We start from the raw sequence: 25,322 nt of genomic DNA on the forward strand, positions 1-25,322 counted from the left end.
GGTAATAATTGGGATTGGGTTCTCCTTACTTTGCACATTCTCTCTGTCATTTACAATCGTTTCTAACGGGATATCCGATTTGTCAAAACTTGTTACACCGAATCCTCAGTTGGGCCCCACCACCGTCTTTCTCCTACCTTCGACCTCCTCCACCGGGAGTCACCACTTGCTTCCTGACTCCCTCCGGTTCTCCAAGTAGGTGCATCTAGGTAAATGTCTATTAGGTAATTCTTACTCAGTTAAATTCACTTGTTTATATTTTTTAATTCTCATGTAAGTAATATAATATAATATAATGATCTTTTTATTCATAAAAAATTAATGTTAAAAATAGTAAAATTGTCTCATTATGTTTTATAAATTTTTCTCTCAAATGAGAAAGTTGTTTATCCAACTAAGAGATGAGTAAGTTTTATACGGGTAAATGAAGTTCTCTTTACTATGGAGTCCAGTATTCAATGCAAAAAGAACAATGTAAAGTTGATCAATGAGAAAGAGATACCCATTGACTAATTTTCCCCTCTTATTTACTGGTAAACAAATGAGGCTTAATAGTAAGTGATTATTCTAATAGGTGTTCATGAGTGATGGGTGAAGGTAAATACAAGTTAGAAGGTAAATGCCTATATGTATTTTCAAAATGACATGCAACCAATACAAGTTAGAAGGTAAATAAGTAATTATTGTATAAGTACTTAAAAATAAGTCTAAATTTTGGGCTTCTCCAATAAGGGTTTATTCTCAGGGATAAGCATTTATTTGCGCTTATTTTCCAAACACAAGTAAGTACATATTGGTGTTGTCTGACCCAAAATAAACGCTTATTTTTTTAAGCACTCTCAAGCATGTATGGATGGATGTTTTTTCGAAAAATGTATGCAACACCTTAAGAATTGGAGGTGTGGCCTGAGACTATATCCTTTTCTTATTTTTTATGTTTTCTCAATTTTATATCGTTGTTAGCAATGGTTTATTGTAGTATTTAAAAATGCTTATGTGGCAACAACAGTCCCAAACAAAAAAAAAATGCCATTTTTTGAGAAAACAGTGTATCAATGCAACACTATTTTCTCAAAAAAAAAAAAAAAAAAAACATCACTGACCCCAAACTACCTTGGGTCAAAAATGTCAAAATGAATCTTCATGCATTGAAGAAAATGTTTTCTCCTTTTTGGTTATGTGTCACATAGCTAATATCATATAATGATATTAAAAGGAAGCATACATACCCCAAAGTGCTTAATCGTTTTTCAACTTGTTTCTATTTCATGAGAAAACATCGATGGTACCAAACAAACTCTTCATCCAAGCATTTTGATTTGATGGTTCAATTTGTTTGCAATGCTAGCTTCCTTTCCAATAGGTTGTGCTTCACATTTGAATTTGTCATGTTTGTTTTTGAGAAGTGAAATGAAAGTTAACAAGGATGCCCACTTTATACGAGAGTGAATAAATTTAGTTGGGAGTGTGAAAAATAAATAAAGATTATGTGATCCCCATTTTATACTAGATAGAATAGATGTAGGAGGAAGGTGGTGATGCAAATTGTCAATAAACGTAAATGACACAAAATACAAACTTTAAACCAAATAAGATGCAAAACATGGTTAAACAAACAAATAAATGCAAAACTGAACTGGTGTAAATCAAGGATACAAAGCTACAGTTAGAACTTATGGTACAAATTTTGGGTCTGTATAGTTTCAATGACGTTTATCTGCAACAATTTTTCTCTTGAAAATCAGGACAAAAGGTTTAGTGTTGTTTTGATGGCAGTTAGGTGCCATATAAGCTAAACAGTAAAAAAAAGCCTTATCCTTGGGAGAAATGTCAAAACGATGTTCCCCCAAATGATGGGACTCACACAATCTGAGAAAGGTATTTTTTGACAAACAACATTTCAAACTGTATTGAGGAAATACCTATGTGGTACTGATCTAGTGCCAATTTTTTGGTAAATGAAAATGGAACTAAACACCATTTCTATATCTGGTGGTTAAATTTATGTTTTAACATTTGTACCAATTGTTGCATGGGGATATGTGCTTGGGGTGTTGGGGGAAACATTCTCTCCAATAGAGCATGTTTCTACTTTGGTTGTCCTACCTAGCATCTAATGTCACTTACATGTCTAAAAATGTTATACATTATATAAATACACTTTAAGTTTGTTTTTGATACCATTGTTGTTTCAACCTAAAATGTCAAATTTGATCAACACAATACCAAATGTTTTAGGAAAAAAAGCAACAATCTATGAAACAAAAATTAAATATTTTGCCTATGGATTATCCTATGCAAAGAGAAAATGATCCTTTTTTAGGGGGGGGGGGGGAGGGGTAAAATAAGAATGGACCGAACATAATTTGGTGTGCAAGTCAGGGCTTTCAGATGATTTAACTGCTGACCTAGAAACCAGTGGCCAAAGTGATCTTGGTTCTGAGTCGGTTTTTAAAACATTGCATTTATTGGAGTGGTTCTTTCAAATGATTTCATTTCTTATCCTATCGATTTAAAATTTTTTGTTCATCAATCTCAATATATGCCTTTTTATAACACTCATATCACCTCCTCTTAAACATGCTTATTCAATTCACCCATAATCAATAAAAACAAATAAAGACTAAGTGTTCAACCTTGGTAAAGACCCATTGTAATTGCAAAACCTAAGGCTCAATTTGGAAGGAGTACAAATACATGTGTTTGCACTCTACATATTTGTATTTGTACGCTTACCAAAGAGAACATAAAGTATCCTCCATTGATATTCTAATGTTTATTTGTTACATCCTCATGCATATATTTAATTATTGTATATTCATTTGGAATTCATTTCTTTTCCAAGACCCACCATATTATATTTCTATTAATGGACTTTTGGAATCCATCGTCAACTCTATATTCATTATGGATGGCCTTCCAAGCATCGGTTTGTGAGGGTTGAAGAGTAGCGGCTTACCAAAAAGCTTATGGACAACAGGTGAATTATCAAAAATCTAAAGTTTTTTAGTAAAAATATGCATCCTAGGTTGAAGAAACTGATTGCTAATTGCATGCATATTAAAAAAGTAGAAAACCCCCCTTTAATCTATTTGGGTGCTCATCCTCTCTTAGGGAGAAAAAAATCCCATGCTTTTGACTATCTCATTGAAAGAATATTCAATAAGGCAAGAAGTTGGAGGGGCTCCCTTTTATCTCAAGCAAATAAAGAAGCGTCGCGTAAATCTATGCTTACAACAATCCTTGCTTATTGCATGTCTTGCTTCCTTCTCCCTAAGTCAGTGTGTAATTCAATGGTGAAGAGTCAAAAAGTCTTTTGGTGGGGAGATAGTGAAGGAAAAAAAAATAAAATAAGGTGGGTTAGATGGGACCAAATTAGCCAAAACAAATCAAATGGGGGTCTAGGTTTCAGAGATCCAAGCCTCTTCAATCTAGCCTTCTTGGCAAAGTTGGCTTGGATGCTCTGCTCAGATTCCTCAAGCTTGTGGGGCAGAATCCTGAAGGCTAAATATTTTCAAAAGTTTCATTTCCTTCATGCCTGTATGACCAATAGACCATCCTGGGGGTGGAGAAGTATTATGGCAGGTAGGGAAATTTTAAAAGAAGGGATTTGCTAGAAAATTGGAAGGGGCAATGAAATTAGTATATGAGATGATCATTGGATCACTGGTTTAGAATGTCTTAAAGTAATGGGGCCTAGACCAAATGGTCCTTCAGTCCAAAAGGTAGTTGACCTAATAAATCAACACAATGGAATCTAGAATGAAGATAAAATAAATTCCATTTTCATTCAGCCTATTGCTAAAAAAATCAAGGACTTGGACCTTCCTACTAATCCATAGCCAGATAAACTTGTGTGGACTGGAAGTAAAATTGGTTGTTTCATTGTTAGATCAGCCTATTTTATAGCAAAAAGATTCAAGAATTCTGCCCCCTTAAATTCCAGCTTCCCTAATGAAGAAAAATCCTTTTGGAACTTATTATGGAAGACCCCATTTGAACCCAAAGTCAAGATGTTCTTGTGGAGGGCTTGTGTAGGAGGTTTATCTATAAAAAGTTCCTTGTTAAACAGAGGTATAGGAGACTCAAACATCTATGAGAGATGTGGCAAGGAACCTAAAGCAACTCTTCATGCTCTCTTGTTGTGTGATAAATCATGGTGCATATGGTTAGGCTTAGGAGTGGGCCTCAATCCATATCATGGAAGAGCCTTCAATACATTCAAAAATTGGCTTATACGTATTGTTTTTTTTTTTACTAGGAAAAAGGAACTTGGACCTTTTTGGAAAATATAGTACAAACAATGTGGGAATTTTGGAAAGATGTGAACCTCTTCCTCTTTGAAAATAAAAAATTTAAGTCCCTACATTGTGCTATCTAACATTCACAGGTCAATAGCGGAGAGATCTCTTCTCTAGCAGCAGAGATTGGAAGACTCTTCCAATCCTAAAAAGAATGATGGTGATGCCCATTGGAAGCCTCCTAAGAAAGGTTTCCTCAAGACGAACTATGATGCTGGATTTGTCTAACCAAATAAAGCGTCTTTTGGATTCATACTGACAGATCACCGTGGATGCTGCTGGGGTGCAGGTTTTGACACTATGAAAGCTTCATCACCTTTTCATCACCTTTGGAAGATGAAGCAAAAGCTATAAGGGAATCAATGTTTTTTGTAGATTTCCTATAACTAACAAATATAATCTTTGAATTAGATTGTGCTACTTTTGGTTAATGTTTTTTGTAACAATAATTCCGAGATTCATTCTGAAGTTCTCTTTTGTTGTCATGATATCCAAGAGGTGGCTACAAAAAGGAATTACAAATTCTAGCGGTATTCGAGGTTGTTGAATAGTGCTGCCCATGTGGCAGCAAGTCAGGGCTTTTATTGCTCCTTTAAATCTAGTTTATCTATTCCTTTTAGTCTCTCTGAAATCTTACTCAGAGACTTTTAGCTCTTGTTTGTAGTTTCCCTTTGTTTTCTGTTGTGTTGTTATTTCTACTTTTGTGTTATTTTTGTTTGTCTTTAATAAAAAATTTCTCTCTACCAAAAAAAAAACATAGCGGCTTCTAGCATTCTTAGGAGGGCCCCACATGAATAACTTATAAGTTATGTTTGGTATATGTAATTTGCCAATTTTTCTATATTGATTAATTGAAACCAAACCAAAATTTTGGTTCGATTTTATCAATTCAATTCCATTTTTGATAAGCACTCCTACTTCAAAGTACCTAATTCCTTTGCACAACCATCCCAAATGGATCCAAAATTTGAGATCGAAGTCTAGAGTCTTTTCCCCAATGGGGTTGATAGTGTGCATAATTTCCATATTATTTGTATTTTTTCTTATTTAATTAGTAAGTTAATTAATGGATTTTATTGTATTTTATTTAGAAAATCACAATTTGGGAAGAAAACTGAAAGGAGCTTGCAGCATAGCCCCAGCACGATGGGAGAAGACCAGCACGATTTCAGCATGTAAGAAGTGGGCCCCATCAATCCTAATAGGATTCGGCTGAGTTGGAGGCGTGAGTCACCAAGAGTTTTAATATAGTCTATTTCTTGCCGTACTTCTAAAAAGAAAGAAAGTCAAAGTCCATCTTAGTTAAGAATTTCTATTTAGAGATAATGATAAGATTAGATCTAAATTAAGCATTATCCCATTAGGAAAATTAGACTTTCTATTTTTGAGAAAGAACTCTTAAGAAGTGTTGGAAATAGCCCCTCCCCTTAAGGCTATATAAGGGGGGGGGGGTAGATTAGCAGTCGAAATCACTCAATCAAGGAGAGAAGAAGTGAAGGAAGGAAGCAGAATTCGTCCTCTCCATCTGGAAGCTATGATATCTCCGTGAAGTTCAATTAGCTTTTTATTTCCTGGTTGAAGGTTAAGGAAGCTTTGGTTCTACAAAATTGTGAGATCTAATTGATTTTATTTCAGTTCATTGTTTATGGGTATTTATATATTTTTTGTGATTTATTGTTTTAGATTATTTTATTGATTGAGCAACAGGATCCATTGTTCAATCGAGAAAATAATCTATTGCCGATTAGATCATCAAATTCGTATATGTTTGTTAGATTTGATCTTTGTGGAAAATAACATAAACCGATTATGGACAAGTTTTCGGTTCACGAACCGAGCTTGTGTGTTTGTTGACCAGAATTGAGTCACTCCAATTTTTAATGTTGTTAATAGATTAAACCCTAAGAGCTTGTTTAGGGCCGTCTATTAATAAGAGAAGCAATCAAAGAGCTTATTTCGATTGCCGAAAATACAAGTAGAGATTGGCTATTAGAGCTTGTTAGTAGCTATAACCAATTTACTCATAAGCACTTGAATTCATCCTTGCAACGATGATCAATTGTAAGAATCAAGGTTGAATTTATCCCTTCAACCGGATGTTGCCTTCTATCGAATTTACCTTTATTTTATTTTCCTTATCTTTATAACAACCCTCTACTTCGTTCTCTTGGATATAAATCAACCAAATCCCTGAAGAGACGACCTTGCTCATCACTATATACAAAAATATTTAATTCAAGCATAATTTTTATTTTTGGTTGGATTCGACACCCACCAGGGGTAAACAATGGGGCTAAGTTGGTTGGTGTGGTGAGCATATCGAGACTTGATTGATTTATATCTATGGCTTCATCAAAATGTCAAATTCATTTAATTCAAGGTGGGGTCACATTAATAAATCAACGGCTTTGATTTTCTTGTTTTAGTGCAACACTATTGCTTAACCATGAATTAGACTCTATTCCTCATAGATTGCTTCTCACATCATCCTCACACCATGTTCTGGTCTCACATCAAGTATTTATTATTCATAGGTCCCAATACAAGGTGGGATGTGGTTGTGAGGAGCGTTCTATAAAGAGCAAGAGCATATCCCAATTCGTTGACCATACCCCAGGAAAAACTTTGGCTATTTTGAAAAAATAGACTGGGCTGTTTTGGTAGCTGCTTAAAATGACAACTAATCATGAGTGTGGATAAAACAATATTTACACTCAACATTCTTTTAAGGGTAAAATACAAAAACCTCCCCTGTAGTTTCACTTTAGCAAAAACCTCCCCTAAATTTTTAAATAAATTAACAAAAACCTCCCTTCCATAAATCACCAAGATGGAAAATGTTGAACCAAATAATCAAATTTTTTCAAATGCATATTTTACCCTTTTGCAAAATAGTTTGCATCTATTTTTATTAAAATACCCTTGTCGACTCCTTTACCGTTTTTTCCTATTTCCTATCCCACTTTATCCAGTCTGAAGATGAGAAACACAGGAGGAACGCCACATGCACCTCTTTATCCTCCTTTCCATTTCCATTTTTTCTTTGTTGAAACTCCATTGACTAAAGAAAGCAAACTGCCATGCTAATAATTACAGTTCTAATGTGCTTGTGGAGCATGGAATGCTTCTTGTTGAACATCTTTCCACCCTAGCCGCCATGTGTGTGAAGCTTTTTTGTTGATTTCGTATGAGTATGAGGCTCCTTTTTTATCCTTAATTCAGCTAGCTGTTGAATTCTTGTGAGACTGTAACTTTATGACCATAACTCCTAATAGAAGTTGTTGCTCTAAGCATCATTTTTAATAATATATGCATGATGTGGATCAAAGCAAAAGAGTGAATAGTCTTCCTTAGTCGAACAGATATTTCCTTTCTTTAGGGTGAAAGAATCGCATAGATTGGAAGTGTGATTATCAACGTTGATTAAAAAAAATGTGGGGTTAGAAGCATTATTTTCATTAAATGGAATTGAAGTGTGTTAGTAGGCAAAAGACACTTTGGGGGAAGGGGATTTAGAAACTTTTGAGTTATGCCCCTATAGAAAGAACTGGCCTCTCTAAATAAGATGTGTATACAAGAGCATACTGAGGCCATCAAATTTACAAAGTGGTGATGATTGATGCCTGAGGCCAATTATGTTGATTGTACCTTTTGATTAATTGACTCTTATAGTTTCTCTTACTGTGTTTTCGTTTTAATTATTTACAAGCAAAGCAAATACGAGTTGTTTAAAGGACCAAGCTCTCTAGTTTGAATGACCAAATAAAGCAACTCATAACACAAATCCGGAGATAATTCAAGTTTGAATGACTAAATAATTCATGTGTTTATGTTTACAATTGTGATAGGTGCAGGGAGTATTTCAATCCTAAACCACCTTCTTGAAGCACATTGTTGGAACTTGTGAAGTTTAAGTATAACCAAGAATAGCTAGCTTTCCTTCTTCAAGTAGAATAGAGATAAACTACCACCTTGGAAATCCAAATTACATTCGACTGGCAAATGATACAAACATATCCCAACAAAAACATATGAATAGTATATAAAAGAAATTAAGAATTCCAGCTACAATTTATCACTGACTACTTGGGGGATCCGGTCTTATAGTAAGTATTTCCAATGGTTTACTATAAATATAATTGAATGAGAGATTGAATTTTGTGCCTAAATCATGGTCATCCATCTGTCAGTGGGATTTTTGTGATGATCCCATCATGGTTTTTAAAATAGACTCGGAGACCAAACTGGTTAGGGGTCCGGTTATCGAGTTGAACGGTCTGACCGTTTGAACCAAACGCTTGGCTTGTTTTGACAAAAAAATAAAAAGAAAATTTAAAAAATAAAGAAAAGGTCAAAACCATTCGAACAGTTAACCGCCCGGTTCAGCAGTTCGCTGGCCAAAATCAACAATTTTTTGGGGAAAACGGAACTGGTCACCTGACCGATTCTTGATTTTTTCGGTCCTGTTTGGTTTTGAAAACCATGGACCCCATCACTATGTTGAATCACACTTTCCCGAAGGAGAAATCGACAAAGAAAAAAATGGGAATGTAAAGGAGGATAAAGAGGCTTGTGCTGCGTTCCTCCAAAACCCTTGTTGTTGCATTCCTCCTCTTAAGAAAGGATAAAGTGGGATAGGAAAAGAGGGTAAAGTGGTCGATAGGGGTATTTTAGTAAAAATAAATGTAATTAATTTGCAAAAGGGTAAAATAGCCATTTGAAAAAAAATGAATTATTCTTGGGATTAGTAGGCTGTACTCCCCCTCATAAATCAGAAATTATAGCCACCTCCTAGTCTACTAGTAGTCCCCCCTATAAACTGCATCCTACAAGTGGATTTGGCATCAATCCACGGTCAAGATTCATTCTACCCCTAGGGTGGAGCTAAGGTTTTTAGGGGTGGACTGATCAGTTAAAACCCCTTGATTCTTTGGTTAATGTTTGTGATTGACGAAAGAGAGGTTTTTGTTAATTTATTTTAAAATCCCGAAGAGGTTTTTGTTAATTCAAGAGGTTTTTGTATTTTATCCTTTAATTGAAAAGACAAAAGAGAACCTCAATGAACTAAATGATGCGTAGAGGCTCCCTTAGCTATTTTTTCCAAATAGCCAAATTGATATTCGCCCATCCCTAGCCCCAACTCTCGAAGGGAGGAGTTCAAATTTGTGCCCCACGAGGGGGCGCCCCACAACATCCCACAACGCATATCTGCCTTGTATTTGGAACATCTTTTGATGATGACATCATTAGGTCTGGTATTATCATTGGGAGGTGTTCCCAATACATGACAGGGATGCACTATGGGACTTTGTGGGGCACAGATGTGAACTCTCGGGGGAGTGGGGACAACGAATATTTGATGTAGGTCTCTGCATTTCACTCATTAGGGGCTTTTAGGTCAACCCAGGCGATATAGGTCGAGTCTAGATTTATGGTTTGACCACGTTTACCCAGCCACACATATGGAACATCGGTTGAGTTGTGGTCATCGATATTTTCAATAAAAAGTTGGATGAGTGTAGCTAGCAATGTGGTGTGGTCAACAAATCCGAACTTAACTCATATAGTATAGGTTAGGTGTCAAAAGAAACAACAGAACCCATGGTGATAGGATCTGCTCCTCACAAATGGGCGCCTCACAGGCACATCCACCGTGCATTGGGAATATCTCCCGTGAATTATAATTAATAAGTATGGGAGATGTTTCCAATGCATGATAGGATGTGCGTGTGAGGCGCCAATTGTGAGGAGCAGATCTGATCTATGCGACAAACCCTCTTTAGTCTTTATCCGAATTGGGATCTGCTCCTCACACCGATCTTACCCTATCCCTGCATTCGCTTCTATTTCGTAATTTACTTCCCGCCATTTCTTCCTTTCCAGTTCCCGCTATCAATTAATTAATTATTATCTTTATTATTTTTTTTTGCCTGCAAACAAGGTTCGGAGTTGAAGTTGGAAATCTCTCGAGCATCGTCTAGGCAAGTATGGTAGCAGATCACAGGCACCTGTACGGCAACTGACGATCTAAACGCACCAGACGGCGAGAAGTCGCCACCGTTGGTTAATCGCTGAGCCCGGAGCTCCATCCCGTGATATTAGCAAGTGATATCTGTCTCCCTGCACCAATCTTTCACTACCTTCAATTTTCTATAACCAACATTACTCCCCCCCTTCTCTCTTCCTCTCTATCATGGGAGGAGCTCTTGATTTCTCACAAACTCAAAGGATCGTTTTCCTTATTGACCTCCATCCCCTCCTCCACTTGCAAAACCCTAAGCATTACATCACTTCTGTCATCGACTCTGCTCGAACCTTCCTCACTTTCCCTCCACTCTCCTCCTCCCTCTTCGCATTCAAGCTCTTCTTCTCCTCTCTTTCTCCACTCCTCTCCTCTTCCAAACTCCACCGCCTCTTTGGCAAGTCTGCTGTTTCTTCTTTCTCCTTTAACCGCCCCTCGCAAACTCTGCTTTCGCTTTCTGAAACCCTAAATTCCCTCCCCGCTCTCTCCGGAACCTTAACTTCACCACCTCGAGCGTCTCTTACCTCCAGTTCGTTGCTTCAGCTCATTCACGATTATGCCTGGGAGCCTCGGATTCAAGATTTGATAGGTAAGTCAACAGAGTTACCCACTGTTCGTTCCAACTTGATTCTCCTCTTTTCACCGGCATCTAGATCTCTAAAATGTTTATCCGAGTTCGTGGATGTGAAAATAGGCGATGAATCTCTGGTAACCGTAGATGTTTTCTCCGAGAAATTCTTTCAATTGTTTGGCAGTGTTAGCGAAGGATTTGTCGATAGGGATATACACTTCAGTTGGATTGATGTCATTTATGAACAAGATTACGGTGGGGAAAGCGTTGAAAGAGAGGAGCTTGTCTTGGGGAAAATGTTTCTTGGGAAAGGGATTAAGAGGTTGGGTTGGGGCTTCTGTTCAACGGATGCGATTATCGTGGGTTCTGCTCTAATTTCCTTTGGGTTGATTTATCCGAACATCGTTTGCCCTTCGATAGGTTATAATCTTACCAATTGCCCCAAGATTGCTCATGCAGAATTAAATCTTGAGATCTTGGATGTGAATGAGAAGCCCTTAGAATGTAAGGGCTGTGATCTAGAATTGTTTGATTTTAAACTACCATGTCTGCAGAGATCTGATGATGTTTTGCATGCGTTGGAACCTGCGAATTCAGTTGCTGGACGTTGTCATCGAGGGAAAACGTTTTGGGGAGACGTTGGTGATGGAATCTTGAATATCCGTGTAAAAGAAGTCCAAAGGAGGAATGACGAAAGCATTAAGATTGATCACCAGTTCAATGATTCTATTCTGGTACGTGCGCTCTCAGAGGAACATGGGAAAGGTCAAAAGAAAGAAAGTTCAGATGACTTGTTTGCAGACAAGGTTCTAGAAATGTTATGGATGGAAACGGATGGGTTCATGTCAGTAAAATCCATACCTATCTGGCAGCTGCTTCTTAATTTCCTCTCTAGGGGAGGCTACTGGGCTCTGGTGTCTGTTGCAAAGGATGGGGGGGATTCCTTTATGGGAATCTTAAAGCCATTAACAATTCACACAGCTATCCTTTCCATTGTGAATAGTGGATATTCCTTTTGTGATTCAGTTCATTACTCCAATCAATCTTCTTTTAGTTTGCTTGGGTCTGCCGCAAGGACAGAAAGTGATGTATCTAATGATATTGCCAATTTAAACCATTCAAAGGGGCCAAGTGCTTCTCAACCTGGGGCTTTGCCTTACAAGATGTCATCAGCAACGGATGATGCTAAAAGGAAAAGGAACAGAAAACATCTAAAATCACTTCAAGATTTCACATGGAGTTCCTTTTATCAGGCGGTCCTTAATCACTTTGAGGTGGATCTGGAAGAAGTGTATTTTGCCCGGAAACTTGATACCTCAAAGAAGTTAAGATTCTTGAGGTGCTGGATGAAACAAGTAAAGAAATCTAGTTGCTGTCAAATTGAACGTAATGTGCTGAAGACAGACAGTCACATTCAAAAAGAAATGGAAGGAAAATTTGTTGGGACACGGCAAGAAGAATGTGACCAGCCCGTTTTGTCCTCCCACTCAAATGGAGAGACTTTATTACCCAGAGATTCTGGAGTGAGGGAAGATGTTGATCCTATTTATTCCTTAGAAAATTTGGAATCTTTCTTTGGAAGTATTCCTCAGAAGATTCAGCATGGTCTTGAATCTGCTGATGTAGATTTGGGTGCTTTAGCAGAGCGGCTCGTTGAGTCATGCATCCGTTGGCTGTATTGGAAGCATGAATTAGAGAACAAGAATCTGACCCACGAGGAGCATATGGATGGTACATGTGCTGGAACAGTTGCTGCTGAACTAATTAAGCTTCTCCTTAAGGAGCCTAAGGATTTGACAGCTAAGTATAAATGCCATAACCCATCATCGGATCCAAGTTCTGCATTGTACACTTCGGAGAATATAATTAGAGAGTATCCTTTTCACTTTCTTTCCCTCTCTATGCATACGTGCATGTGTATGTTTTCCTGCATGCTTACATCTATAAATTTGGACATCTTTGTATTTTCATCAGCCGAACTGAAGTACTAAAGGTAAAGAGTTACTTCTCAATTATAATTCGCATAACATTTTCCTTAATGTTTAAAAGGTATGAGTTGCAAATTCTGTTTCGGATGGAGATACTCCGCTCAAAGGTGAAAGTAGGTGTTGAAGAGACAAAGCAAAAGATGGTAAAGCAGATTTGCTCACTTTTAGATATCATCCAATACCATTTAGCAGGGGGCTTTTTTGGTGATGTTAGCCTTGGTATGTACGCTGGAAGGACCATTAAGAACAGGTATATATCTATGGTTTATACACCCAAATTGATAATGGCTAATTACATATACCATTTCTTCCCTGCTCCCCCACAAAAAAATTAAAGAAGAAAGAGAGAAAAACTATTATCTACCATTGTTTGAGACCTTGGCGTCGTTTAGGTATGGGGTGACTTTCACACAGTTTGTTCTTAATGCTTGAATTTGGTTGTCTTCTGTCTGAACAGAGATTTTCTTATGTTTTCCTACATTTTATTTTCCTCATTACTTATAAGCCAAATAACCAGTCACTTTAGAGTAACATGCTATGAAAGCTATTCCTTTTGTGAACTCAGATTGGTGGTAGACTGGTAGGTCTCCAATATGCTTTGCTGACTTTCCAAGATAAAACATTTAAAAAACTGGAAAACAAAGAATTTATTTTGTAATCAGCTAATAAACCATCATGAAACCCGTATCTCTGCCCATTTAGAAATATTTCATTTCATTATTATCAAGAATGGTTCTTTTCAACCTTCAGACCTTGAACCTATAAAATGTATTGCTGCCTGATGCTTCTTATCTCATTATTTATGGGGAAACCAGTGCTAGGCTATAACTGTTGTCTATATGTTGATGCGATTGAAATGCTTCTTTTTGAGTACTTATTGCAACATCTTAAACTTCAAGAATATTTGGGGGTAAAGCTGCTTCCTTTATGGTATAAGAGGTAAGAAGCATGAATTCATCCCCTCTATCCACCCTCACCCCTCAAAAAGGAGAAAAGGAAATAAAAGCAAAGGAAGAAAATGGAATCAAAGTAGATTTGTTTTGGGAATTCAAGGGTATAGGATAGTAATCAATAATGAGGATTGGGTGGTGAATGATTTCTTGATTCTAAGAAAATGTTATTGTTTTCATTGTACTTTTTTGATCTTATATCATGCCTTTTTAGATATTAAGGGATTAATGCTCACTCAAAGCAAGGATTAAAGTATCGGTATCGGGTATCGTATTGGACCACTTGGATACAGATACGTTTTGGAAACGCATGGATACGGACGAAAAAACATGGAGACGCTTGGATACACTGGGAAATGCATATAAATTCCATAAATATATTAATAACATTACATTTAAGGTTTATATAATCAAATTAATGTATAAATACATAGGAAATGTATATTTTAATGGTATCTGTGAATAAATATATTACAATTAATATAGCGGGATGCATAGAAACCATACAATTTTTATTGCTAATGTATCAATCTAGAGTCTTAAAACATATTATATAAATTTTCACAAATTAATACATGTACAAAGCTATTATTTATTTTCTATTGAAGTTCATGTCACAAAACACATGCAACTATTATATGTAATTATTATATCAATTTTTTATTTTATTTTTCTATTTTTACGTTTTAACATTAACAAAGTAATCAACTAAAAATTAATTCTCAAATGTTTGGTAAACAAAGTTTTTATTTTTGTAAACAATAAAAATGTTATTATAAAACGAAATTAAAATATCAATTAATAATTTATAAAAAATATAATCTTAACTTAAACTATCTCCAAGATACTAAAATTTCTAAGATACATATCATATGAAAATTCATAATGTTTAATTACTAAAATTGTTATTTAATTATTAATATTTATATTTTATAATTTTATGAAATAAATAATCATTTTTGTAAATAATAAATATGTTTTTATTTAATGCAAATTAAAATATTAATTAATAATTTATAAAAATTTTAAGATACATATCACATTCAAATTTATAAATTTTAAGTACTAAAATTATTATTCTATTATTAATATTTTTATTTGTATAATTTTTTGAGATTAAAAACCACTTTTTGATATAAATGTGGATTTGAGAAATTATTTACTCCATTAGTTTACAAAATATTAAATTTGAATAATATTATTTAATCTTTACTTAAAATTGGTGAACATAAATATATGTTATTTGTTAAGACTACATGTAGACATTAAATAAAAAAGAATTTTATTTCATTTACTAACAAAAGTTAACGGTTGTCTTAGTGGCAAACATACATTTTCAAGTCTTATGCGCTGGGTGATTTGGGTTCAAATCACTTCAGCCACATTTTTTTTAAATTAGACACATGGAATTGTGAAACGCAAATCACGTGTGTATCGGTCCATGTTGGTGCGTATCGTCTGATAGAATACGATATGGTCCGGTATGGATGTGTGTTGCTTCGATACGGACGATTCAGGGGATACGTACCTATTTGTAGCATTTCCTGTATCTCCCATGAATGATACTGATACGATACGCCCCGTATCGGGCATATCGTGTCGATATTTGAATCCTTGATTCAAAGTAGGTTTGTTTTGTGAACTCAAGGGTACAGGCCAGTAATTGATATTGAGGACCAGGTGTTTAATGATTTCTTGAGTTCTCAGAAATTGATATTGTTTTCACTGTAATTCCTTGATCTTATATCATGCCCTTTTAGATAACTAGTGTAAGAGCACATGCTATGCACATAAGCAAGATTAAAGGGTAAAAACAAACAACTTATAAGAATGCAAATACTGTGATTTAACTTTTATGTTTTGCACAGACATCAAGGTAAAGCATCTGCTTTATATAGTATAGATAGATGAAGGATCAATACTAAGAGAACTGAAACAGCTTAGGTTTAAGGACACACTTGTTTGCAGTGCCTACCTGCTACTTTCCCTCTATGAAGTTTACAATGCATGGATGGATTCATCTTTGTTGGTTGTCATGTACTTGTGGGAATACATTTTGTTCTATAATGATCTTACTGAGATAAAATATGTTCTCTTTGGGTTCAATTCCTAGGCATGGCACATTGTTTTCTATTACTACTTAAAGTGGATACCCCACTTCAGCTTTAAAGCATGCAGAAAAAAAAAAAGTAAAGCACACCTGTAATCTTTTCTGTTCGCCATTAATATCACGTGCAATGCATGTCTTACTTGTATATTAAGTAGCTATGCACCTTATCCGATGCCTCTTTATTGGGTAAAAGGTATCAGTTATAAATTTCCCCTTTAATGATTGCTGCCTGCAGGCCTCCTATCACTATTCTAGTTCGCCATTGCTTCATAATTCATATTCATTGATGTGGCAATCATTTTGCCCATCTTCTAGCTAAATGATTAAGTGTGCTTTATCATTGTCTACTACTTGACCACTGCTCAAGAGAAATACTAGATGATACCTACTCAAAGGAGTTGGTCTAAATCTTGTTTAATTACTTACAATTACAGGTATTCTGATTCTTTAGGAGATGTGGTTCAAAGAATCTACACCCGGATGGACTTATTGCTGTTTGATGATGAGGATGATGAAGCCCCCGGGTCTCTATTCAACAGTGAGGACAGTGATCAATCCAGGAGAATCACACTGGAAAAGAATGAGGTTAATGCGAACTCCAGAGTATGCAGTGAATCTACCTCATCAAGGGATGAACATCTCCACCCACCGGAAAATCAAAATAAAAGATTAGTAGCAGTTAGAGAGGAGGAGCATGTGCACCAACGGCTAATGGAAGCTCAAGAGAGGAGAGAGAGGGCTCGGAGGTTTTCCTCTTTCACCAGCTGGGTGCCAGATTTGCAAAGAGTATGGGCGCCAAGGCAGCCAAAGGCTATGGTGAAGGCAGAGTATCTAAGGAAACTTTCAAAGAGAAAAAAAGAACAGCGAGGGGACAGCTACGATGTGGTGTGTGAGACTCCAATGACAGGGAAGAAACTATCATGCACACGAGGGAGCACTGGGGATGTGGTTAACTCCAGTGGGTCAGTGTCTAAGGCTTTGTTTCAGGATGAAGGCAGTTAAATGTAGAGCATCATTGCTTGATGGTCCTGTGGAACAACAATATTGCATGCCTGTCAGGTGGGGATAATGGCTGCTTAGGAAGAGAAAATGTGGTTTTAAAAGAGTACTAATTGTAGTTGGAGATTCCAAGTGCCCTGCTACGTGATTCATGTTCTTGGAAACAGCTAATGTTAACCAATAACCAACTAGTTTTTGAGTTTCCACTGTATTTCTAATAAATAATTTTAGTTTGATACACAATCTGGGAAAAACTTTTACTGGTGCAGTATATCTGTCAAGGAATCACTAGGATTTTTTTTTTTTTTTTGGATAGTGGAGGAATCACTAGGTTGAGTAAGCTTTAAACATGGGATGCACCTGATTTTCTTAATTTCCTTATTGGATAGACCCAAAGAGTTTTTTCATGTTAATTTTTGACGATATGTTTCTTATAGCAATGAACTTGTACACTGAAAGTTGTAATCTTCTTTCTTTCTTTCTTTCATTTTTTTTTGTACACTTCAGGTAGTATTTTTAGTTTGGGTTTGTTTAGATACTAATTTTCCATTGAAGAATTCTAAAGAAATTTCTATCATTTCATGTCTTTGTACCAACCTTCAGATGATGCCCTTAAACTTGCACTTCCCCAAAAGAAATAAAGGTGCAGAGATCCCCTTTTGATACAAGTCCTTTATGTTTTCCCTGCTGAGTTCTTATTGTGGATTTTCTGAGCTTTCATTTTAATTTTATAGCCCCTGGATGCCTATGTATTATCCTGATGTGTTTTTTTGGTGCAATTGGCAGGGAAGTCTCTACCCACTACCCTGACTGATTCTCTTGTGGCATCAGTTGTTATCATTGCTCAAGAAGTTGCAGGAGACATTTGAATGACAGATACTCACCAGGAGGAATCTGAACATGGCATTAGCATTACTATTAAATCTACTGGAATTTCTTTGTACTATGAGATGTCTGATGATCTGAAGAACTTGAAGGGAGAAAGGCAGGGGAATGAGTATCTCATCAGCCTCATTGATTCTCCTGGGGATGTTGACATATCATCTGAGGTCACTGCTGCTCTCCGCATTACTGATGCTGCATAGGTGGTATTTGATTGCACTGAGGGTGTATGTGTTCAAACCGAAACTTTCCATCAACCAAACCCTTGGTGAGAGGATTAGGCATGTCTTGACTGTAAACAAGATGGACAGGTGCTTCCTTGAACTTTAGGTCGATGGAGAAGAGGCTTATTAAACTTTCCAAAGAGTTACTGGGAATGCCAATGTGGTCATGGCTACATATGAAGACCCTCTCCTTGGTGACGTCTAGGTTTACCCAGAGAAAGGGACAGTTACCTTCTCTGCTGGGTCTGCATGGCTGGGCTTTCACCGTTACCAACTTTGCTAAGATGTATGCTTTCAAGTTTGGCGTAAATGAGGTAAAGATGATGGAGAGACTCTGGGGTAAGAACTACTTTGACCCTGCTACCAGGAAGTGGACCAACAAGAATACTGGTTCTACCTGCAAGCGTGGTTGTGTTCAGTTTATTATGAGCCTATCAAGAAAACCATCGGTATCTGCGTGAATGATCAGAAAAAGACAAACTGTGGCCCATGTTGCAAAAGTTGTGTCACCATGAAGTCTGAGGAGAAGGAATTGGTCGGAAAAGCCTTGATGAAACGTGAACGCAGACATGACTCCCTGCTAGTAATGCCCTATTGGAAATGATCTTTCACCTCCCTTCACCTGCAATTTTGCGAAGGCTTAGAAATACCATGTACGAGGGGCCTCTTGATGATATTCATGCTAGGAACTGTGATCTTCAAGGGCCTCTAATGCTTTATGTATCAAAATATCTGATCATGATACTAACCCTAACATATGTACTTTATTATTTATATTCTGTTACAAAAGATTGCTCCAAACCGTTTTCCTAATTAATTAATGTTTTTAAGTTTGTTTACGGCTTTTTATTTGGCACACTATTTCGGTTAAGACGTTAGTCGTTAGACGTGTCAAAAGTAATTTAAGTACCTTTTCTTACATTCTCGTTTCATGTTTGAAGAAGTATCTTCTTTTATGTACATCGTTGAGGTATGGAGCTGCAGACGGCAAGCCTGAAATTGGGTCTAAGAGATTCGTTTGCTCATCCAGGCATCCACCATGCAAATACAGAGAAAGAAAACCTGTACTGCTAGCGTTGCTTTTTATTTAAATTGGCGGTCATTTTCAAGCTCGAAGATCGGGTTTTAGCCTTTAGCTTCAACAACGAAGTTGAAGCACTGCTCTTGTTTGATGGAAACAATGTGGCTACAACTACGAACAAGTTCGTTACAGTCGCTATACGGTTCGAGGGCACACCCATGTCGGAGATATTGACCTATTTTACCCTTTGAAGTTTGAATTGTCCATCGTCATTCATGAGAGCGATATCTAGCTCCATTTTTATTTCTCGCCGGCTATCGACCACAAAGCAGAATTTACTGTCCTCTTTCAGAAAATCTGAACCATTTCAAGTGAACGCAACTATCGCTGAGGATATTTTTGGTAGGATTTTAGACAAATACCTAGATATCTCAGAATTGAAGAAGCTCCATTCCAAGATCATTGTCCACCAAGATATCCGCTTGAACCCATCTCTCGGCATCAAATTGATGAGAGCCTATGCTGCCCGTGGAGAACCCACATTTACACGGCACGTATTCGAAGAAATTCCACATAAAAATATCATCTTCTTCAATGTCATGATTAGAAGCTATGTCAACAATCACATGTACCGAGATGCTCTCCTTATTTACATAAACATGTCAAGCCGTGGAGTTCAACCTGACAACTACACTATCCCCTGTGTCCTTAAAGCCTGTTCATGCTCAGAGGATTTGCGGCTCGGAGGGCAAATCCACGGCACAAGTGTAAAACTTGCGCTTGACTTGAATCTCTTCGTCGGGAACGGTTTGATTTTCATGTATGGGAAGGGTAATTGTTTAATTGAGGCTCGTCGGATTCTTGATGGAATGCGTCATAGAGACGTGGTCTCTTGGAATTCAATGGTTGCTGGATATGCACAGAATGGGCGGTTCGATGAAGCATTGGAGGTTTGCAAGGAGATAGAGTTGCACCGGCTGAAACCTGATGCAGGTACCATGGCAAGCCTTCTGCCAGCTGTGACACATACCTCTTCTGCCAACGTTCTATTTGTAGAGGGAATGTTCAAAAAGATGCCTATAAAGGGTTTGGTTGCTTGGAATGTGATGATAGCTGTTTATGTAAACAATTCTATGCCTGCAGAGGCTGTGGAGCTCTTTTCACAGATGGAAAGAAGTGGAATGGAACCTGATGCAGTTACTATTGCTAGTGTTCTTCCCGCATGTGGGGACCTCTCTGCTCTGGGGCAGGGGAGAAGGATACATGATTATGTTGTTAGGAAGAGACTCACTCCAAATCTTTTCTTGGAGAACGCATTAGTTGACATGTATGCTAAATGTGGGTGTTTACAGGATGCAAGGGAAGTGTTTGATGGGATGCAGGGACGTGATGTTGTGTCCTGGACTAGCATGATTTCAGCTTATGGCATGCATGGACAAGGCCGGGATGCGGTAGCTCTGTTCACAAAAATGCAACACTCCGGTCTTACCCCGGATCATATTGCATTTGTGTCCGTTCTCTCAGCTTGCAGCCACACTGGTCTACTGGATGAGGGACGGTATTACTTTAGATTAATGACGGAGGAATATATGTTGGTTCCTAGGATAGAGCATTTTTCTTGCATGGTTGATCTGTTAGGACGTGCAGGACATGTGGACGAGGCGTATGACTTCATCAAACAGATGCCCATGGAACCAAATGAAAGAGTATGGGGGGCATTACTCAGTGCTTGCAGAGTTTACTCAAATATGACTCTTGGGTTGATTGCCGCTGATAAGCTTTTCGAGTTGGTTCCTGAGCAAGCTGGGTATTATGTCTTGTTATCAAACATATATGCCAAGGCCGGTAGATGGAATGATGTCACAACTGTTAGATCTATGATGAAAAGCAGAGGAATCAAGAAGCTGCCTGGATGCAGTAATGTTGAACTCAGTGATCGGGTGCACACATTCCTTGCAGGTGACAACTCTCATCCCCAGTCCAAGGAGATTTATGCGGAGCTTGATGTATTACTGGGGAAGATGAAGGAGGCAGGTTATGTCCCTGAGACTGATTCTGCCCTTCATGATGTGGAGGAGGAGGATAAGGAAGGACACCTGGTTGTGCACAGTGAGAAGTTGGCCATTGCTTTTGCTATTATAAATACTGGGCCTGGGACGCCAATCAGGATTACAAAGAACCTCCGTGTGTGTGGAGATTGCCATGTTGCTGCCAAGCTCATCTCCAAGATTGCTGAACGTGATATCATAGTCAGGGACACGAATCGGTTTCACCATTTCAGGAATGGGGTTTGCTCATGTGGTGATTACTGGTGAAGTGAGTCCATGGCTCTAGCGCATGGGTAGTAGAATCAATTCCACAGCAAATGGTTATTTATCTGCGGCAACCTGTGCCAAGAAGATGACTTTTTTCATCATTCATTTTTATTTATGCAATTGATCAAGCATTGCATTGGTTGATAATTGTTTTCCTCGATTTCTCAATCCTCAATGGTTTTCGTCTGCATGAAGATAAGGAGTGGGTTAGATTCCATTCAGACGCGAATCATCCCTGATTCCCTGTATAAAAGGGTTTGTCTGAATGGTCTTAACCTAAGATTATTTCTTCTTTAGTTTGATCAGATAATCATGACCATCTGATGGGGCAGGTAATACGGTTGGTCCACATATCTAGCAGGGAATGCATATATCTATCAAAAAGAAATTGATATAACAAATAAACATAAGCCGTGGTGCTATAATACAACAGGGCCCTTTTCTTAGGAGGGGTAAGACTGAGATTCAGAGAGAGAGAGAGAGAGAGAGATCTACAGTGGGTGCTGCCGAGTAGAAACCAAAGGCTCCGAAAGGACGCGTAGATTTTAGATAGGAAGGCAGCCAATCAGGAGGGTCTTGTATTCCACGTGTCGATAGGTGGAAATAGCGTCAGGAGTAGGAGTTGTGGATAGGGAAAAAAATGGATGGACCAAAGAAAGATAGTTTTGCAAGAAACTAAGCATTTTGTTCCGTAAGCAGCACAGCAGTACAGAAGGTAGGAAGAACTGAAGAAGGAATAGAGAAAGGAGAGAAAGGTCAACGAGGCAGCCAGCGCGCGAGAAAGAGGGTGTTTGTTTGGGAGGTCATGGCGACGGCGTACGCAGGCGCATCCTCGATGACGGCAGCGGTACTGGGGCCTCGTCTCCCCCGTACCAAGTGTTCAACTTCAAGCAGCTCCTCCTTACCTTACCTCCCACCTCGCCCGGCTACTCACTCCTTCTCGACCTCTTTCTTGCACGTCTCAGGTTATTCTAATCTCTCTCTCTCTCTCTCTCTCTCTCTCTCTCTCTCTCTTTCTTTCTTCTCTGTTGTCATTAATCAAGCGAGACAAGTAGTATATCTTGCATTAAATCTAAACCACAACTTCTGTGAATTGATGTAATTCTGACTAGTAATTCAGTTTGTTTCTCGCTGGTGATTACCGTAGTTTTTGCTGTAATCTGTTCTGCAAGTTCATTCGCTTTTCCTTGGAGCCAAAACACAAAACATGGTATTAATACACTAATTAAGGCTATAGCTACACAATCCAAGTTTATAGATTAGTGTGATTCCAGTTTCCTCAGAATGCGCTCTTTATTCTATTAAAATTCCACTCCACAATATGTGTTTCATACATTTTACTTGAAGTGCGAGGCAATATTCAGAAATGGGTGTGTCGTGATATCTTAAATATTTGCCCGGTCAACCCAGATTGATACATCAGTCTATTACTAGAATGAAGCAGGAAACTAATCACATTGAAGCTTCAGCAGAAAGTTCCATGGTAGTTGTTCATTGTGTTGAGAAAAGGAATGTGTCAGTATGTGATTTTGCATTGCCTCCATATTGGTTGTAGATTTGGAAAATCATCTGGCTTTCCTGAGAATATTTTCTTTCATGTTTACGTCATCTTTGGACACTGGTGGTGTTAAATTTTCCAAGCCTGAAGCTATGAAATGTGGGCTTATAATTTTTTTCACTTCAGCCTTACCATTTGGAACTGGAGCAAAAGGGAGTTCCAGCTTTGTACAAAAGCTTCAATCCAATCATTAATGAGATCTGACTTTTTTTTTACCTATGTTTTATCTGTAGTCAGCATTTGGCTTCTTGGTTCAATTTTTTTTCCACTGTTCTGTTCTTTTTGTTTCCTTATCTCAATACAAATATTTAGGTTGTCTGGTTGATAGAAAATGAGAAAGAAATAGAAAGTTGGGGCAAAGTTCTTAACAAATTTTACAAATTTTGCTAAGAATTTTCACCCAACTTTCTGTTTCTCTCTTATTTTCTATTAAACCAAACATAACCTTCAGAAAAGTTCAGGAATAATCATTGTTTTACAATATTTCGATCAATCTATGTAGCTAAATTGACACGTTATGAATACTGTATCTCTTTCCATGACTAAAGGGGCATCAATGTGTGTTTTGTCCTTTTTTCTGTGGATTTGTGCTAAGTACGTCTTAGAATCTGAGCTTTATTTCATAACCAACAGAATGTCATAATATTTCAAATCCTTTGCTGTAGTTTTAGAAACTGAGCTTCTCTAAGATCCTAATACTAATACTAAAGGTGTGTTACATTTTTGGGTTCTTTTCTGAAACAGAGAATCGCAGGTTTCCTTCACTTCAAACCAGAGCTTCTTCAGACGAAACATCTGGTTCAGTTGAAGTTGGAGAGGTATTCACAGATTTGAAGGAGAAGGTGGGTGATCCAACTATCTTGCATCTGTATCATTGAGTTAAACATCGGAGTCATTATGTTCGGATTGTCACATCCCATCAGTTTTACTATGTAGACAGGATGTGGTCCCTGAATCACATTTGATCATGTGAGGTTGGAACTACTATTGGTTGGCTTTGACAGTCCTAGTATATTAATCCATCTTTTTCCTACTAATATATTCTGTACTCGATGCTGAAATTATGCTTCCTTTTTGTTGCCATTTAAAGTGGGATGCTCTTGAAAACAAGTCGACAGTACTACTTTATGGAGGTGGGGCTATAGTTGCAGTTTGGCTATCTTCCACTGTGGTTGGTGCCATCAATTCAGTTCCTTTGGTATGTTTTTTTTTTTTTTGCCTTTTCAATTGAAATGAGGTGTTATGTTACTTCTTGTTTCTGGATGTTGCATGAATTACAGACTCGTTTTTTTTTTTTTTTTTTTCTGTTAACAGCTTCCAAAGATCATGGAATTGGTAGGCCTAGGATACACTGGTTGGTTTGTATATCGATACCTTCTCTTTAAGGTAAGAATGTTAAACTGAAACACCGGTCCGCCGACTGTGAGACATCTGGTAGAAAATGCTTCTAATTTACGAGCATGGATTATAAAACTTGGATCATTTATCACTCAATATGATCAACATACCTACAGGCATTGCTTGCTGACTCAAGTTGATTCCACTCCTAAATTTGTGGAGCAGTCTCATTGTGATGATTCCAAGTGTCCATGACTCCACCAGTCAAGCAACAGACTCTTCTATTTAGTGTTTTAATGAATCTAGAGTCCTGGTCTGATAGCAGAATAACCAGGCCTGCCATATTAATATGGAGTCAAAATACTGTGGATGCTGTGAATGCTGTTTGGGCAACAAAATTTTGTTTTCTCATGGGAATATATTCCAAGAACCCAGGGTTTCTGACATAACATCTCACCTTGACAGTTGATAAATATTATTTTCTTAATTGACAATATAAGTTAATGTCTATAATGCTATTTTTGCAAATATATTTTAACAAATGTACATGTATTTTCAGTCAAGCAGAAAGGAACTAGCTTCAGATATTGAGGCCTTGAAGAAAAAGATTGCCGGGAGTGAATAGAAGGACAGATAAGTTGAATGACAAAGCTTATCCTACATAGTTTGGCTCGTTGTTTCAAAATGGTTCTCTCTAGATCTCTTATGTAAGAGGCCTTTGAATCTTGTACTGTAAGCGCAGTTCTCTTTGTTTTCTTTTAGCTTTGTACCAACCAGCTAGTTTCTTCTTGGAGTGACAGTTGGTGGTTTTCTTCAGAACTAATTCCAAAGCTTGTTTGTTGGTTGAGGCCTAGAAAGTTTACCATCAACCCGGATTAACATTCTAATTTCACTACCATGTTAAAAACTGACGTGCTAGAGAAATGGGACTGTCACAGAGCACAAATTAAACATACTACAAAAAGTGGCAATCCATGGGGATACTGCATTTGCATTTTCTTGGATTGACGATTTGAATTTTTGGGTGATTATTAATCTTATGG

The 25,322-nt window shown here is 37.5% G+C and overlaps 3 protein-coding genes and 1 pseudogene across 6 annotated transcripts; all 4 read left to right on the plus strand.

The window, feature by feature from the left end:
- The first annotated feature begins 5,766 nt into the window (after positions 1 to 5,766).
- Positions 5,767 to 18,886, plus strand: LOC148879709 (LIM domain protein). Of its 4 annotated transcripts, none has more exons than XM_088961351.1 (5): positions 5,767 to 5,910; positions 10,243 to 12,767; positions 12,944 to 13,132; positions 16,377 to 17,584; positions 17,728 to 18,886. In XM_088961351.1, the coding sequence occupies exons 2-4, from the start codon at positions 10,495 to 10,497 to the stop codon at positions 16,942 to 16,944; spliced, it is 3,030 nt and encodes a 1,009-aa protein (XP_088817477.1). In that variant the 5' UTR covers positions 5,767 to 5,910; positions 10,243 to 10,494; the 3' UTR covers positions 16,945 to 17,584; positions 17,728 to 18,886. The 4 variants fall into 4 exon arrangements, with proteins under 4 accessions (XP_088817477.1, XP_088817476.1, XP_088817478.1 ...); XM_088961350.1 differs by having other exon boundaries at positions 16,377 to 17,001; XM_088961352.1 differs by having other exon boundaries at positions 5,773 to 5,910; positions 16,394 to 17,001.
- Positions 17,381 to 18,886, plus strand: LOC148879710 (elongation factor 2 pseudogene; annotated as a pseudogene).
- Positions 18,878 to 22,110, plus strand: LOC148879711 (Tetratricopeptide repeat (TPR)-like superfamily protein). Its single transcript, XM_088961354.1, has one exon. It carries the CDS (start codon positions 19,344 to 19,346, stop codon positions 21,381 to 21,383), a length of 2,040 nt encoding a protein of 679 aa, XP_088817480.1. The 5' UTR covers positions 18,878 to 19,343; the 3' UTR covers positions 21,384 to 22,110.
- LOC148879712 (protein CURVATURE THYLAKOID 1A, chloroplastic-like) lies at positions 22,104 to 25,136 on the plus strand. The gene is made up of 5 exons (XM_088961355.1): positions 22,104 to 22,348; positions 23,686 to 23,783; positions 24,032 to 24,139; positions 24,256 to 24,327; positions 24,839 to 25,136. Exons 1-5 carry the CDS (start codon positions 22,189 to 22,191, stop codon positions 24,902 to 24,904), a joined length of 504 nt encoding a protein of 167 aa, XP_088817481.1. The 5' UTR covers positions 22,104 to 22,188; the 3' UTR covers positions 24,905 to 25,136.
- Positions 25,137 to 25,322: the final 186 nt, after the last annotated feature.

Source organism: Nelumbo lutea, chromosome 1 (genome assembly GCF_056320005.1).
Source record: "Nelumbo lutea isolate HS-2025 chromosome 1, American lotus-T2T, whole genome shotgun sequence".
Lineage (NCBI taxonomy): Eukaryota > Viridiplantae > Streptophyta > Magnoliopsida > Proteales > Nelumbonaceae > Nelumbo > Nelumbo lutea.